Source organism: Pelodiscus sinensis, chromosome 4 (assembly GCF_049634645.1).
Source record: "Pelodiscus sinensis isolate JC-2024 chromosome 4, ASM4963464v1, whole genome shotgun sequence".
Classification (NCBI taxonomy): Eukaryota; Metazoa; Chordata; order Testudines; family Trionychidae; genus Pelodiscus; species Pelodiscus sinensis.
Genome location: NC_134714.1, coordinates 40,721,011 through 40,738,955, shown reverse-complemented (window position 1 = coordinate 40,738,955; position 17,945 = coordinate 40,721,011). Strand labels below are relative to the sequence as shown.

Here is a 17,945-nt window from a genome sequence, read left to right as displayed (position 1 = left end):
CATACCACATTGCTGAGGGAGAAACCACCCTGGTTTTTTTTAGCTAAGAAACCTAAAGGGGCAAGCAAGGCATTGTGTCCAGCCAGTCATAGCTCAGATGTGGGGGGAGGGCATCTGTCCAGCTGGCTATACCCCAATAGGGCCATTATTTGAAGATGAAGTTATCTTGAGACGTAATGATAATTCTTTGAGATGTGTGCCCCTATGAATGTTCCACAACTCCTCCTTCTCCCCTCTACTTCGGAGCTCTTGCCAATGACTCTGGCAAAGAAGGAACTGTGGTGGATTAGCCCGCATGTGCTGTCTAGCTCTTGGTGGGGCACAAGCAGAGACAGTGCATGTGCAGGCCTAACAGACACGACAGGTCAGGGATGCAAGCACTCCTACAGTGGGCCACTCACAGGGGTCCACATCTTGAAGAATCAATGCTACTGCACAAGGTGAATGTAATGTCATCATGTGTGTACACTTTACCACATAGGTGCTGGTTGCTACCTGAGAATTATTTAAATGTGTTTCTATACTGCTTGAAATGATTTTCCACTAGAATCTCTGCTGATTCAGGCAAACTGGTACCAAGGGTGCCATTTATGGGAGGTTGGGGGCAGTAGCCCCCCTCCCTAACCTCTTCTCCCAACCTTGAACCCCTGGATTTCAGTGTTCCCTCTACCATTTTCTGTCCTTGGGTGGGTTGAATTTTCTTTTGGGCGGGTTGAATTTTTGTTTGTTCACCACCAGTATTGAGGTAGTGTTGATGTACGCCACCAATACAAAGAAAACGCACATTATATTTTACACACACACACCATATATACATATTTTAAGCAGTCCATATGTGTGGAATAACATATATTAAAATAAGACACCTGTGACTAGTTGCTGTGAGGTACACTTCGTGACTACAAAGGTGCTGTACAAAGGTAGCAAATTAGCCTTCTTCCACTGGAGGAAGAGTCGAGGCCCCAGAACAAATTAACACATGGCTTCAGGGTTTAGATATCTGCAACATTCCAAAAAATTCTGTTGAAAAAATTAAAAAACAACCAATAGTCCTGTAGTACCTTAGGACTCCTCACTGTTTTTAAAATATTTTTTCAGCTACAGACTAACATGGCTACCGCTCTGAAACTGTTAAAAGAATCTTTTCTTATTTTAAGCCATTAACATTTATATGGCAACTTTGTTTGAAGTGTAATCATGCAAGTGTCCTCGCACGCACGCGCACACACACACACACCAGGCTTTCCCCTACTTTCTTCAAACCAGCCTAACAGAGGACTGAAGTAAGTCAACCACCTCAACCACCCAAACGAACTACTCCCTGCCTCCACCTCACTGCACAAAGGTCAGCATTCAGTCACTTCCTCTTGCCCCCACCTGCCCTATGCAGTCAGCCTGTTTACGTCCCTCTGTCCAGCCCAGGAGGATTGAAGAGACTGATGGGGTTTCTGCCTCTGCCTCAGTCTCTCTTCTCTGGCAGACAGGACTTTTCCCCCAAGCCAATTAATTACTCCTTCTCTCCTCTCAGCCACTCATTTTCTGCTTATTTCAGCTGATTGTCTTCCCTTTCAAGTATGAGGCAGGCAGTGGTTAGGTGCTGTTTATGGAGGCCCTGGTCCTGCCGATCAGTTGATCTCCCTGTCTCTGCAGGGAGCTCTGAATCTCTGTGGGGGGGGGGGGGCGGGGCGGCGCTCAGGACATAGCTGCGCAGCCACTCAGCCATGCAGCTTAGAGGAAACTTTGCTGGATTTCATACTTGAGGTCTTCTTAAAGCCCATGCCCTGGCTCCGGAGTCAGTTCTTAAATGCAACAGAGTTTGAGCTGCTTGCATCTTTGCCTTTGGGGCAGGGAGTTTGTTATAAAAAGAGGGAGGTGGGGTGATTAAGAATAACAAAAGGCTGGGTATTCAAGTACTTGATGGATTGCTAGATCATCAGGAAAACATTTCTGGGTACTTCATTTCAAAGATGGCTGGGGGAAAGGGAAGAGTAGGAAAGAGTGTTGTGCTGCTGGAATTTGCATTTGGGTCACTGCTGTTAAATTTATCATAAATGTTCTTTAAAAAGGGGAAAAGTGACTAATCCAAATTTGACTGCAAAGAATTGCAAAGAGGTCTCACAAAACTGGGTGACTGGGCAATACGAGGGCAGATGGAATTCAGTGTTGATAAGTGCAAAGTAATATACATGGAAAAAATGATGGGGTCTGAAATAGCTGCTAGCACCCAAGAAAGAGATCTTGGAATCCTTGTGGATAGTTCCCTGGAAACATCTGTTCAATGTGCAGTGGCAGTCTAAAAACTAAAAAGCTAACAGAATATTGGGAATCATTAGGAAAAGGAATCGAGAATAAGACAAAATACCATGTTACCTCTTTATAAAGTCATTGTATGCCCATATCTTGAATACTGCATGCAGATCTGATCATCCCATCTAAAAATATATATATTGGATTTGGAAAAGGTACAGAAAGGGCAACATAAATGATTAGGGGGTAAGGAACAGCTTCCATATGAGAAGAGATTAACAAGACTGGAACTTTTCAGTTGAAAATAAATGACTAAATGGGTGGTGGGAGGGAATATGTTAGAGGTCTAGAAAATCATGAATGGTGTGGAAACACAGAATAAGGAAATATTATTCATTCCTTCATTAACATAACTCAAGAAGCTGACCCAATTAAATGTATAGGCACAGATTTCAAACAAACATAATAGGCTATAGGCGATATTCTGATGTTCTGATATTCTTATATAGAACTGAAATGTATCTACTCCTGCTGTAAACCACTAGACCAGAGCTGAACAAATATGATCTGCTGGCTGGATTCCGTCTGACAAGCTGCTGGGTCCAGCCCACGAGAGCCTCATCTGGCTCCCTGCCTGTCCTGCCCCCTGACTTGGTACTCAGGAAAATCGGCTGCTGCAGGGCTATGTGCATCTCTGAATTCTGAGAGCCCGGGGAGGTGTCAGAGGCTCCCTCCCTCAATAGCTCCCATTGGCCAGATTCTGGTCAATAGCAGCTGTCTGTTTGCAGGACAGGCAGCCTGTGAAGTGCCCCTCCCCCTTCATCTCTTGGGCTCACACTGTTTGCAGTAACAAACATGGCCTGTGTAGCTGCTGTGAACAGTACAGGGGCATGGAAGGCAGGGACCCTGGTCAAGAAAACTGCTGGGCTGCTGGGTGGGAACCATCCAGCTAAGGTCTCCCAGCCACATCCTGTCTCTGGTACCCCAGTCCCTCCCTCCTCCAACATCTGTCCCCCTCCTGTACCCCTACCCCATGTAACCCAAACCTTCTGCACCCCTGCTCTAGCTCCCATACATCTTGCCACACACTGCATCCCCTCCTACATTCTTCCTCAGGTCACATCAGACCTTACACCCCAATCATTATCCCTGGTCACAGCCCAAATGCCTGCACCCCTTCTGCACTCCTGCTCCAGGTTATTACCCCCTCCTGCACGCCTGCCCCAGGCCATGCACAACCCCCTCTCAGGCCATGCACTTCCTCCCCCAGGCCAGAATCCAGTCCTGCACACACCACACACACCAAAATCTGAAATGACACTCAGTGTAGTGAATACATCCCAATGGGAAACAGATTGAAATTGCTGAATCCCTCCCACATCCTGCACTCCAATCCCCTGTCCCAGGTCACAACAGAAACCCTTGCATGCCTACCCCAGGTCACACTTCCCTTCCAGACCCTGAACCCCCTCCTGTACTCCAGTTTGCTGCCCCAGGTCTCAGTCCCCTCCTTCACCCAAAGTCCCTCCCAGATCCCACACCCCAATCCTTTACCCCAAGCTCCCTTCTGCACCCAACCTCCAACCCAGATGCCTGCACCTCCTTCATTAATATAATGGAAGAGTGTGGCCCTCGACCACTTACCAAAACCTTGGAGTGGCATCCATTAACAATTATTACCCACACCTGCACTAGACCCCATTCCTCTTCCAGAGTTGAGCTAGAGTCCAGGAGACTTGATGGGGATGTCTCTGTCCACAGAGTTAGTAACAAAATAAGAATATGTATTAACATTTTAAGGCTAACCAGTGTGCCTTAAGTGACTTGCCACAAGCTGTCAGAATACGTTAGTGTTAGAGCTGAGTGGGAGTGTATTTAATATGTATTTAATGTTCTTTGTTTTATATAGAAATTGAATACAGTGCTCCTATCAGCTAATTGCTAAGTTGTTTGCCAAAAAAAATTAGAGTTTTCCAGTGCCTTAGTAGCCCCTGAATAGAGACGTGGGGTGTGTGGGGATAGCGGATGAGGTTGACCCTACCTCCATTTGGTGCTTGGTTTGTACTGAGCATGCTCAGTAACACTGCTGATGCCTTAGTCTGTCCCCCCATGCTCTCCGTCTCTTGCCCCCCATCATGGCATGCACGGGTCACTCCCCCCCCCCCCCCAAAATCTGAAATGACGCTCAGTGTATTGAATACATCCTAATGGGAAACAGATTAAAATTGCTGAATTCATGTCATTTGTGGTTTAAACTCATCTTTTCATGGAGGATGGATTCTTCCCCCCTTCACACACTTCTTTTAGCATGATCTCTTCCTGACAAGGAAACAAGGGATAAATCGGGAGGCAAGAGATTATAGTGAGCAGAGACATAGAGGAGGAGAAGAGAATACTGAAGGGGCTTGAACTGGAGAAAAAAAGAAAGTGGGCAAGAATGGAGAGAATATGAGAAACAAAGATCATAGTCCTGTCTTTTGTTTCAGCGAGACCAGACTAACACGGCTACATCTCTATTACTAAAGATCAGAAAGAGAGCCAGAGAGAATAAAGGAACCCTTGAATGTTAGCTTGGTGTGATTGGTTTCAGAATATGCATATTGCTGAGTTGGTAGGAAGTGTGTCAAGGGCCTTGTGGAGGAACAGGGGAGAATTGTTCCTTTAGCTGCTAAGTGTAAAATTAAAGCTGGCAGGGCCCCGGTGCAGAGGGCAGGGAAGCTAATCACACCTAATAACATTGACTTTCACAGATTCCTGGCCATATGTTAGCAGCTTTACATTAGTGCCTGGTTTCTCTTTCTCTTTCTTTACCACCAAGCTCACACTAAGATAGCTCCTGGGTTTGAGGGGGCCTAATAAATATAGCTTTTTATCTTTTATTGTCTAGGCAAATATGTATGAATCTCCCTAATCTGGGTGAAGCCAGATATCCCATATGGCCACACTGAGCTCCCCCCAGCCACTGCAATCAGGGTTTTCTAGATGTGTCTGCACCATTGTAATGTGTTAGCACGAGGACCATATCTGGGCAGAGACCTGCCCTGAAAGGTGCTAGATGCGATCACCAGAGCCTGAAGACTCTGGTTATTTCCATGACCGGTTCAACCCTGTGCAGATTTCTACTATATTTTGCTCTAACCACTTTCAGGTAGAGATCACTTTCAGGGCTGATGATATTTCACTCTCCAGTCCGTGGCCTTTCTACTGATCCTCCCTTCAGGTGGGACTAGTGTGTGTGTGTGTGTGTGTGTGTGTGTGTGTGTGTGTGTGTGTGTGTGTGTGTGTGTGTGTGTGAGAGAGAGAGAGATATCTTCTAGTATCTAGGTGTCATGACTTGGGCTTGGTGTCCAATCTTGTGGTTGGAGCAGGAGTCAAAATGAGATGTCAGTAAATTGAGGCAAGGGTCAGAATTAGAGACCAGAGTTGGACACCAGGGACAGTGATCAGGAAAAATGCAGAAAGGCAAGAACCAGGAATGTGTCAGAAGAGCAGGGCTCAGGAGTCGGACTAGATGGACTGAATGAAATAAATGAATCCACTAGTAAGATGGACTGAATCTGTAACTTGTAGCTACTGAATATTTGCCTTGGATTGTTGCTGCCTAGAGAGTCACGGAAGCAATTGTTTGCTCCATATGGAGAGAGCTCTTGGGATTGTGTGTGTGAAAAGTGGATTAAGCTCTTGGCAACAGTGAACTAGTGTTTGTGGTTGGGAAAGGGCTAATCATTCCTTTCTATGCACACCCTTACACCTGCCCAACTCACCCTGATAGTTACTGGCATCATTGCTGTCCAAGTTCCTGGCCTGCTGGCTCCCTGGTCTTCTCCCACATGCAGCTGGGTGCCTGAGTGCTGCCTGCATGGTATGTGCAGGTTTCTTTTTCTTTTATAAAATGTTTCTGAATTAATGCAGTATTGATAACCTTGAGTAAGGGAAGGCGATAATTTTTGATGGGGAGCCACTTTAAGATTTTGGTATGGGATCAAGGGCTGCACTTTTCTATGGAGGCGGTGCAGGGTCTGGGATGGAGGTTGGGAGCAGAAGGGAGCTCAGGCCGGGGACTGGGTACAGGAGAGAGAGAGGGTCTGAGAGGGAGTTTGGCTGAAGGTGAGTGAGAAGGAATGTGACCTGGGACAGGAGATTGGGGTGCAGGTTCTGGGAGATGGTATGGGTTCAGGAGAGGATTCTGCCCTGGGAGAGGGGTGGAGAGGGAGATGCAGGGTCTAGGAGGGAGTCGGTGTAAGAGGGAGTGGGGTGCCAGAGGTAGACTCTGGCTGGGAGGCACTTACCTAAGCAGCTCACAGACCAACAGGACCCTCAGGCAGGCTTTCCCAGACTGCCAGCAGCCCCAGTCTGCTCAAAGTGGCTGGCTGCTCCCTGTGGCTTATATGGAGGATGGGGACGCTTCATGCACAGCTACTGCCCCCAGCACAATCTCTCAGCTCCCATTGCCTGGTTTCCAGCTGATACCTTGCAAAGAGCCCAGGGTTCACACACAACCTGCATATCATACCACAGAAATCCTTCTCTTTAATTCAAAAGTGCAGCCTATGGAGACTACAAGCTGCAGAGTTCAATACGCCATCTGCATCTCAGCGGCCAAGGCAATTGGATATAGATATAGCATTGTACACTGAAGCATATAGTGGTCACTGGCCATACGTGTAAGTTAAAGGCTAAGGTGGGCAAGGGCCACCTGGTAAAGATTAATGGGATGTATTTATGCCATTGGCCTCTCTTCAAACCCATATGTTTTAACTGGGGGACTTTGTCAAATAATGGCCCTTCTGTACCCATGTGATGTTTACAGAGCTGTCACCAACCATAGTGAATGGTGCATGACAGTGTCATAAACACATCCTGAGGATCCCGATGAGACTCTGGCTTTCAATCCAAAGCACAATTGTAGGTACCTACTGAGTTATTTAAATATTTTACTGAAATTTGGTCTGATGAAGGGAGCTAGATTGACAGCTCTGAGGCCTCTGTGTCCCTTCCCCACCCCCAGCCAATGGGGACAGCATGGTCAACTGAAGGGTAAGCTTCTCCCCCTGCACATATCTCATCTCTAGTTTGGTCTGTTTTGACCTGGAGGAGAGGAAGTGATATTTGCATGCTAAGAGGCAATTTCCTACCTTTTATGGCCAGCCTCCGTCCTTTTGGGGGTTCAACCCCTACATAGTATCAAAGGAGTAGCCACGTTAGTCTGGACCTGCAAAAGCGACAAGGAGTCCTGTAGCACCTTATAGACTAACAGATGTATTGGAGCATAAGCTTTCGTGGGCAAAGACCCACTTATCTGTTCTTAATGCTTTAAATATTTAGATGCACTATAGCCACCATACATGGATCAAAGTTTTAGACAGGTGAGATCCCTTCTGCAACCTCTACCTTTAAAAGTGATTTGCTTTCAGGTTCTGCTACAGCCTGTCATTAAATCTTCATCATGACATTTATATGTGGGGTTAGGCCTGATTTCTTTGTCTCTCTCCTGCAGTTCCAGTCCCTCTCTAATATAGAAGTACAACTTAAAAAAAACCCTCAGGCTTTTTTAACTGTAGCGCTAGGATGCAGGCAATTGTTCTGTAGAACAGGGAGTGAAGCAGCTGAATTATGCAGGAGAGCCCTCTTTGAAGGGAAGGGGTTTCTTTCTGGATCTCTGCTTTTCCTTGTGTTATTTTTGCTTCTCCACTTGTTTATTTGAGCGCTGGAAGAAGGAAAGCATTAGTTTATATCAGGTGCAAAATGGCTTCCGCATAGCTAACAATTAGCTCTGTAACTAGGGAGAGAACAGATTTGGGACTCTTATCAGATACAGCTCCCATGTTTAATTTGTGCCAGGGCAGAACTCCAATCCCACTAGCTGTGGCAGTTCACAGTCCCAGGATTTCTAGGTTTGCTGCATCAGTTATGAATGTAAAACAATTGCTTGAGCCCTGGCACCTCTTTTAAAATTAAGCACTGTACCTCCTCCCCCATCCAACTCTCCACAGGCACTAGTGCAAAAAACTGTTTCATGCAGAGCACATCTGAGCTGAAAGCCTCAAAAGGCCATTTCATGCTTGACTGCACTTTCTAATACAATCCACAGCGAGGGGAGGAGAGGGAGAGTGTGTGTACACACACAGCCTGTGAATATATGTATAATATACAATAAATTTGGTTCCAGCTTGCAGCTGCAGGTGGCAAGTTAGGGATGCAGAAGTGAGGGGAAAGCAATTGGATTTTGATAAGCCAAGCCCAGCTCCCTAATCTGAGAAAGAACTTCCGTGTTCCTGTGTCCCTTAGCCAAGAGCAGAAGCATCTCCCGGGGTGATGTATGTCTCTAGTAGCTAGCACACAGAGGGTGTATGGCTGTGTGAGTGGACACAGGTGTCATGTGGATTGGTGCATGAGAGGAGTGGGAAGTGCAGATGAGGAGAATGGTTATTTGTACATTGCTTGGTGACCCTATTATTCCTTTGATATGGAAAGAATGTAATGCTGTTAACAAAAGCCAGTTTGTTGTATTAATCTCTCCATGCCAAACCAGGAGTGTGATCTGCTGGAGAGCCTGCACACGCGGATTCCCCACCCATGCCTCCCAACCATCCATACACACACACGTCCTTCACCATATCTGTTCCACCACATATCTATATATTTACCACATTTACACCCCATTCACACACCCGTTTCCCCATTACAAATGCCCATTCACCACACATCCAGTCATGTGCTCTCCTTGCAACGAGGCACATGTACCCACCTATATCCGCATACCTGCTTACCTACCCTTTTACTCACTTCCCCAATCTGTGGAGAAACTAATATTGGCTCTAGCTCCAGCCAGCACCAGCTGTATTCTGTTGACAAAAAAGAATTATTCCATTATAAGAGTGACTTCTTGGGTTAAACTTGAAAGAGACAGTAAGGAATGAGGGAAAGTTAAATAGAGAGCGTCTTCAGGGCAGTGGAAACTTAACCAATGAAAGAGATGCAATAACTACTGCAGATGCCACCTATTTATAATTGGAATACAAGAAAACACAGCTGTTTGTCTAGCACCTTGAGCAGCCCTTGGATAGTGATGTGCATATTGCTGCTTCTCCAAAACAGAGTTGCCTGCATATTTTGCAACTGATAGGAAATAAGGACTGGTTCTTTCAGACTTATCATGCCGATGTCTAAAAATTCAATTAACGTAATGACCCAGAAGTTCTTCTGGGAACTTCCAGGGGATGGGATCAAATTAAAAAAAAAGAAAAGAAAAAGTAGACCCTGAATATCATAAAAAGTTGCCTCATGAGATCCATTAGCCTGTGTAACAGTTGTTCCAAAGTGGTGGAAGTTTCCATCACTGGAAACAATGAAAACTAAATTGTATATTAAAAAGGAGCGGTCATGCCTTGATCCCAACAAGGAGGACTGGGTAGACCCCTATGTATCGCTTTTTGGAATTATTCAGTGTCTAGCATGAATCACTACCCCCTGCAAGCACCCAAAATGAGCTCTGTCTGCCTACCAGGGGAAACTCTCCAGCCACTAGGTGATGTCTACACAGGCACTTGTGTTGCTCTACAGGCTCTTTTTTTCTCCTCTGCAGGGTAGCAGTTTATACACCCCAGTCTGTTACATTTGAATGCCCATTTCCCTATCTTCTGGATGCCCATAGTATACACTGATCCACTGGCTCACTGGAAAGAGTTTCACAGTTCACTGGTTGTACCTCTGTTCAGGACTCTCCTTAGCACAACACACTGGGATAGGTTTGTAGTAAAACCAAAGGAAGTTTAAAAGAGCATAAGATAAAGCTTCAAATAAACTCAAGTGTAAGGATTTGGAAATCAGAAGTCAGAAGTAAAGGAAAACCATAAAGGCAATCTACAGCCTACACTTACTAACAAGTTACTATCAACTATAAGGTATTTTTCACCCAGTGGTTCATCACCTGCCCAGTTCTGAAAACTGGGATCCATCGTTCACTAGGCACTTCTGTACTCAAAATCCCTCCTATAATGGATGCCTCCTTGTTTTCCTTCTCTTATCAATTACAAACAATTGTCCTTTAACATAGGAGGGTTCCAGTCACAGATTTTTATTTGGATTCTTTTGTCTTGTTGATTTGGAACCTATGTGTGGTCCAGACTGTAAACTCATATTAGCACAGTGGACATGTGCATTTCTTCATGTTGCTTTGGTCAGCTCTCGGACTGCCCCGCCTCAGGAAATTGGTTGCTCCCAACTGATTTGGAACATAGTATCCTACATGTTACATAAATCTAAAAACATACGAACATTTTGCAGTACCCATGACAATTAGCTTATTCTAATCACATGACCCCTTTTGGTGAAAGAGTAAGATAGTGGGACACAGAGGTAATATCCTTGCCTTGGTCTGCTTGTGTCACACCTGGGAGGACTTTTCCAACCCTGGATTCTCTTTCATGATTCTATGATTGATGTCTCGCATGGAGAGATTGCCACAACTCTGCCTCCTGCAGTGTTAGCTGCAAGGAAAAGGGGATGCTCCAATTCATAAATTAATGTGTTTATAGAGATTTATAAAAATTTACTAATCGAGGGACCCCTTAGTGCATATTCAGGGACTAAAATTATAATTATAAATCTGTACAGAATGCCAGTGTTCCTGCACGAGACTTCAGTTCCATCCCTTTAGAGATGTATATCAGGGTATGTCTACACTACCACCCTAGTTCGAACTAGGGTGGTAATGTAGGCAACCGGAGTTGCAAATGAAGCCCGGGATTTGAATTTCCCAGGCTTCATTTGCATAAAGTCGTGCGCCGCCATTTTTAAACGTCCGCTAGTGCGGACTCCGTGCCGCACGGCTACACGCAGCACGGACTAGTCCGAACTACCTAGTCCGTGCTGCGTGTAGCCGTGCGGCATGGAGTCCGCACTAGCGGACGTTTAAAAATGGCGGCGCCCGGCTTTATGCAAATGAAGCCTGGGAAATTCAAATCCCGGGCTTCATTTGCAACTCCGGTTGCCTACATTACCACCCTAGTTCGAACTAGGGTGGTAGTGTAGACATACCCTCAGTCTCTTCAGGCAAAAAAAAAAAGTGGAAAAAGAGAATATTAAGTATGTAATTTTATAGCTTTTTTCCTCCTTTCACATCTCCGTTTTCTGTAACATCCTTGCAGAAGATGAAAACATCTGTTTTCTTTCGTGACTCTGATTTTCCTTTTCTATTTTCCTGGTATTCATCTGACCTTTCCCTGTGCCATTTCCTTGTTTCCAGTGATACTTAAACTTAACACGGGTCTTGGTTTGTTTCTTCCCTTGTTTTGTATCACTGCACCACTGATCTTATCAGCATGGCTCCAGAAATGTTAGCTAACTTGTACCAGTAAATGAAAAATAATAAGAGGAACAGAAGTCAGAACAAGAAAAGACTTATTCAGAAACCAGCACCATGCTAGGACACATTTGTTCTCTACAAGATTCCCGCCTCCTCCATCAAAACAAATGAGTTTTACATATATCTCTGAGAGAGCAGAGTCACAAGCCCCTAGGATCACACCCAAAATAGAGACAAGGAATGCCTGATAATTCATCCCAGGCTAATATTTCCTGTAGTCTATTCTGCAAGGCTTTACCCAACTGTGTTTTTAGTATCCCCAAGTAATGGAAGTTCAACCACTTTTCTAGGAAAACTGCTCCACACACTAACTTACCCCAAAGTAATTTTTCCCAGCTATCTAGCCTCATTTTTTCCTTTGCTCCACTTCACCCTTTTCTATTTATACTTCCTTGAACTATCCTAAACAATGCTTCCTCTCCGGATTTTTGTAGGTCCTAGATGAAAGCTAACGTGTGGGGGGTTTTCCCCCTTAATTTTTAACAACGGGCTTAAAAATCAAACCAAATGTATAAGAAAGGTGTGACATGTTTTATATGTGTTCCTTGTCCTTGTAAAATTCCTGGTACCCATCTTAGGGCTACAAACATCCCTCTGGATGATAGTGAATTAGACCTTTACGCTGACAGGCAGCTCGCTGAACAGCTGTGTTGATTTGTGACAATTGGGCTGTTTCAGAACATTTTGTCCTCTGGGTAATGGAGGTTCTGCAAGGTTGAAGGAGCCATTGCCCGTCATCCCTGGCTGAAAAAGGGCTTGTGCCAGCCTATGTATAATTTGTGAATGTATGTGACTGCTGAAGCGATACCATCTCAGGCTATATAGTTTTTCTCAGTTCTGGGCCTGTCCTCAGGGTGTGCAGGATATCTTCAAGCAGGCTGATGACCTGCTGTTCCTTTCAAAGAACTGAAGGAAGGCAGTATGAAAATTACTGGCAAAGATTGTATTTAAGAAATATCACCTATGGGTTTAAAAATTTTACAGTTGTATCACAATCTGTAATTCCTTACAAAATGGTTGTTGGGAAAATACTCTTTATCTGATCAGACACACTACCAAATAAGTGATATCCCTTAAAATACTTGCTATTTGATCACCTTGCCTCCAAAGTAAAACCCATGTACTGCAGGAAGAGTTTTGGTGACTCAATAGATACTATCTAAGGCTATGTCTACACTACAGGGCTTTTGCGCAAAAATCCGTGGAGCATCCACACCTCAGGCACATTTTTCTGCAAGAAAATTTACAGTAAAACAGCAGAACAGAGGGCTTTTTGCGGTGTAGGTATACGTCTTTCTATGAGGAATAACTCCTTTTTGCGCACAATCTCTTCCGTCAAAACCTTCTTGTGCAAAAACCCTGCAGTGTAGACAAAGCCTAAATTAGTGACCCTGGACAGTGGTAGGGGAAACTGGGTTGCCAGAGAAGAAGCAGTCTCTTAGAAAATAATAAAAATGAGGTCCAGTCAACTAGGAAGCATAAGAGACCACATGGCCCTTTTCACAAGAAGAGGGGATGTTCCAGCTGGGATAACTGCATTCTGCTTCCCTCCATTGTAGTTTTAACTGGATGCAATATCTTCTGCTTCTTGCTCTAACTTGTTGTGTAGTATTGCGGGGACAGGTTAAATAGTTGCAGCCACTTGTGGGGTAGAAATGCAGTTTCAGCGGTGGGTGCTATATAAACAATCTGTAAACATGCCATTACATAGTTCTCATGGTTAGTCATTTGTTTCTTTTCTTCTCCGCAGAGGCTTCCATCTTGAGTTACGATGGGAGCATGTATATGAAGATCATCATGCCTATGGTCATGCACACAGAGGCAGAAGATGTGTCTTTCCGCTTCATGTCCCAGCGTGCCTATGGGCTGTTAATGGCCACCACTTCACGGGATTCTGCTGACACCCTTCGCCTGGAGCTAGATGGAGGCCGTGTCAAACTCATGGTCAATCTAGGTATCATAGAGAAATTTCCCCTTCCACTTTTAGTTGGGCTTGTGACTAGTGTTTTCATTTTCATTTTTCTTTTTTTCTGTTGGTTTGATTGGATATGATTGACTTCTGATGTAGCTGCTTAAACCTTCATAATGATACTATCTGCGGAGAGAAATTCTCTGACAGTTTCTGCATGGAGATTTGATGTCAATTCTTGGTCATGGATAGTGGTGGTTTAAGTCTTTGTTTTTAAGTTTCCTTTCTTGGTCTGGAACTGGTTAGCTTTGTGTAAAACATGCTACTTGGTCCATCTTTTGATCAATCACATATTCATTAATTCAGCCTCTTTTTCACCACTCAAAACAGTCCAAGCCGGATAAGGGAGGCAAGCCAAACAGACATGGAGGGAAGACATAGGAGCTGTGAATCCTAGGCTCTCAAGAAACTAGTCTTGGTCTAATGGTTTGACTGATTTACCTTTTCAGGATCCCAGCCCTTAAAAAAAGTATTGTTGTGTTCATCAGTAATGGCCTCACATGCTAAGGTAACTCTAATGTAGGCTGTAGTCTTTAAGATGCTTTCTGTTGAACAGCTTAGTAAGTTTTTTTTTTTAACTCTAAGGCTGTGTCTAGACTGGCAAGTTTTTCCGCAAAATCATCTGCTTTTGCGGAAAAACTTGTAAGATCGTCAGTGCTTTCCCGGGAATACTATGCTGCTCCCGTTTGGGCAAAAGTCTTTTTCCGAAAGACTTTTGCGCAAAAGGGCCAGTGTAGACAGCACAGTACTGTTTTCCGCAAAAAAGCCCCTATCGCCATTTTCGCGATCGGGGCTTTTTTGCGGAAAAGCGTCCGTGGCCAATCTAGACGCGCTTTTCCGAAAATGCTTTAACGGAAAACTTTTCCGTTAAAAGCATTTTCGGAAAATCATGCCAGTGTAGAGGTAGCCAGAGGCATTAGTAGTAAAGATAAGGGGAACAACCAAAGAGATTGCATTCTGTGTAGGATGGGTCAGTTTACCAGTCCAAAAATAATTGGTCGATTGACCAGTCCAATGATAGAAAAAATAATGAAATATTTAAAGCACTAATATATATGAAAAACATGATGACAGTAACAAAAAAGTATGATTTTATTATCTCAATAGTGTAAGCCTTAGATACTTAGGCATAATTGAAAAAAAAACTTAACTGAGTTATTTTAATTCAGAACAATATGAAACAAAATTACATGAAGGTTTTGGGTTTTTTTAAATGTAAGAATGGCAACTTGATGCAATCAAAAAGTTAGGCTAACCTCCCCCTCCTTGCTTTAAAAGATTTTCCCCTCACATCATAGTGGCTTCCCCTTTTGTCAAGAAGAACAGAACATTTTTCCTTCCAATTGCTTGTTCCATGAGCTATGATAACTCGTTACAGATCTCGAGACCATTAGATCACCCAGGCCAGATGTTTAGCATTTCCTACCATCTAACAAATGCCCTACCACCTAACAAATATCACTGAAAATGCTTTCTGGGCATTTTGTCAGAGTTTTAACAAAGATCTTCATATTACAAATTACACTGCATACTGTTCTTGGCGAAAGGACTGGTACGTGAAGAAACCCTGATGAAGCTCTGAAGATTTGTGGGATTGAAGCTGTGCTCCAAAAAAAATACTAATGCTGCAGCTGGGGAGAGCCTCTGCTCCCCCAGTGATTTGAGCCACACAAACATAATTTCAGTTATTTGGAACTCTGAACCACGTTATCCCCATTTCTCTGAACCCCCCAGAATTTCAATTATGCTGTCATTAAAGGAAAAGATCAAATCTGAGACTTTAGGATGCGGGGAAACTTTGCAGTGCCAAGAACCCAAACCATCAACTTTCAGTTGTCAGTTTGGAGGTCTTGTCAACTTTGAGAAAATAGGTCATGTCAAAGAGAAATCCAAGACTTTATGGCTGGATTCAACCAACATCCCCTTTTCCATAACAAGTGGCTTGCAGCTCCAAATAGGAGAGAGTTTAGGTCTGACCAGTTGTATATCTGAATCCCCAAACTGGTTGGTGAGCATTAGATATGTATCAGCAGAGACTGTTTTGAGTGGTGCATTAGTCTAGTTGTGCTTTTTTTCTAAGTTATTTAAAGCTATTATTAAGAATTGTTCTTTTTTTCTTGTTTAATTCCAATTGGATTCTGTTATACTTTGAGTGTTTTTTCTGTGCTCCCCTCCCCCCCCTGTGTATTTAAGTTGTAAAGCTTCCCACACCCCATCTGCCATGGTAAATCAAAAGATGGTATTCAACCCTTCAAAGGCCTGAAGCCTGCGGCCCGCACAGCAAACAGCCCTGAGAACAGAGTGTACACAGCAGCCTGCAGGGGCTGGCATATCCCCCTCTCCACTGCAGCACTCCTTGCCAAAACTGAACCAGGAATGCTTACTCCAAGGCAGACTTGGGTGGGAGGGGAAAGGCAAGAACCTTTTAATTCTGTTCATGTAAAGGGAATGAGGAACTGTTTCAGACCTTCCCAGCCAGGGACCTAGTGTGGTATGTTCTTTGTGTTAGCACATTTCACAGCATATTGGATGTTTGCTGTGTGAAGGTGACAACCCAAATGTGGTAGATCTCACAAATGAGCTGAGAAAGGAGGAGGGAGGGAGGGGGAGAGAGAGAGAGAGAAATACAGTGTGTGTTGCCCCAAAATAGCTCTTGCTACTTCAGACATGCTGAGTGTGTGACAAATGGCATATCGGTTAGGAACAGCCACCTTCTTCCTCTTCCCTTCCATTGTCCACTGCATTGTGTGGCCCTTGAACTACATTTTAGAGCATTTAGCTTCTTTCTTCTCCTGTCCCATGCTTGACTTTGGGATACTGGTGACCGGAATAAAGCCCTTCTGAGTTACAGCACATATGAAGCTCATTTGACTCATGACTCCTTTCCAACTTGGCCTGAGCTCTGGCCTTGAGGTGGCAATGATGTTTTGGGCTTTCCAAACAAGCTATTTTTGCTTTGTTCCCGGAGAGGTGTTTGACTTCATGACTATGGATTCAGAGTCCTCTAGCACTTCAAAGGCCATGAGGTCCCTTTCCAGAGGGAATGACTTGTCACTCATACACCTAACTCTCTGTTTCAGATGTGTGCATATTACTCACAAAATGCATGTATACACAAAACACAATAGGCACATTCTCATTGTTACCCCTTCGCCCACACAGTACACCCAACACCTTTTCACACATTTCATTTTTCACTCAGTTTCCACACAGCCTGCAATAAAACACAGCCTTGAACTTTGCCCACCCACACAGCTGCTTTATTTTGAAACTCCCCCCAAGCTCCTTTGACTCTGCCACTAAAGAGACACTTTCTCTTTAACACCCAACATGTACCCAAGATATCTTGGCTTGTTAGATTTTTTTTTATTTGGTTTGACTGTATCCAGCTTTCCTGGTGGAAATGCTCCAGAGTAAGCAGCAGTTACCAGGCCCCCACTTAATTGTCCTGTGCATCCCCCATCCCATCTAACAGTGCCTGGATCCTCTGGGCTGCACTTCCAGAGCCAGGTCTGGACCGTATTGAAGGAAGCAGCAAGCACCTCCTTTAACATGCAGAAGATCCTTTTCACTGACTATGAATAAAGATCTCATGCCTTAGTGAATCTCTGCAGGCTAACTATCTTAACTAGTAAGCGAGAGACTGAAGCAGCTCAGCTTTGCCACCTAATGCCCAGAATGGGGAATTCATAGCCCTGGTTCTGTGCTGAAATGCCACTCCCTTTTCTGTATAGCTGCCTGTCTCTCAATACAGGAATTATGATGACACTAGGGTGTGTCTAAACTACACCGGCTTTTTGCCGATGCGGCACTTTGCCGGCAAAAAGCAGCAGTCTAGACGGAGATCGGTCGACGAGGAAAGCCTTTTCCGACTGATCCTGTAAACCTCGTTGCATGAGGCATAAGGGATCAGTCGGAAAAGGCTTTCCTTGTTGACTGAGCCCCATCTAGACTGCCGCTTTTTGCCAGCAAAGTGCTGTGTCGGCTAAAAGCAGCAGCCATTTCTATTCAAATGAAGTCCGAGATATTCAAATCCCCACTTCATTTGCTATAGTGATGTGCCTAATCTACATTCCTCTGTTGGCAGAGGGGTGTCATTTAGACACACCCTAGGTAGAGATGGGAAGGCTGGCCCTGTTATCGCTCATATATCCATTCTCAGAAGAGTCCCGAGTGAGAAGTTTTCATTTTCAAATCTACTTCCTAGTCCTGCTCATCAGCCCTAGCCTCTGATCACACTCTAGTGCCTCCTCATCCCTGACAAACCTGGGGATTCTTAGGATTTTCCTGCTCTTCAAAGGACTGATACACACCTCACAAAGAAAGACAGACAGTGAGAAACACAAACAGGCATGGTTTCCA

General features: G+C 44.4%; 1 protein-coding gene across 9 annotated transcripts in view; it reads left to right on the top strand.

Annotated features, from left to right (window-relative positions):
• Positions 1 to 17,945, top strand: part of NRXN3 (neurexin 3) — a 1,564,511-nt gene that overhangs the window by 577,838 nt on the left and 968,728 nt on the right. For all 9 annotated transcript variants that reach the window (XR_012903352.1, XM_075926779.1, XM_075926774.1 and 6 more), the window contains one exon: positions 13,365 to 13,568. Coding sequence is in view for 8 of the 9 variants with exons in the window: in XM_075926779.1 (XP_075782894.1) it covers positions 13,365 to 13,568 (204 nt within the window). In the remaining variant the exon portion in view is untranslated. The remainder of the gene's footprint in view (positions 1 to 13,364; positions 13,569 to 17,945) is intronic.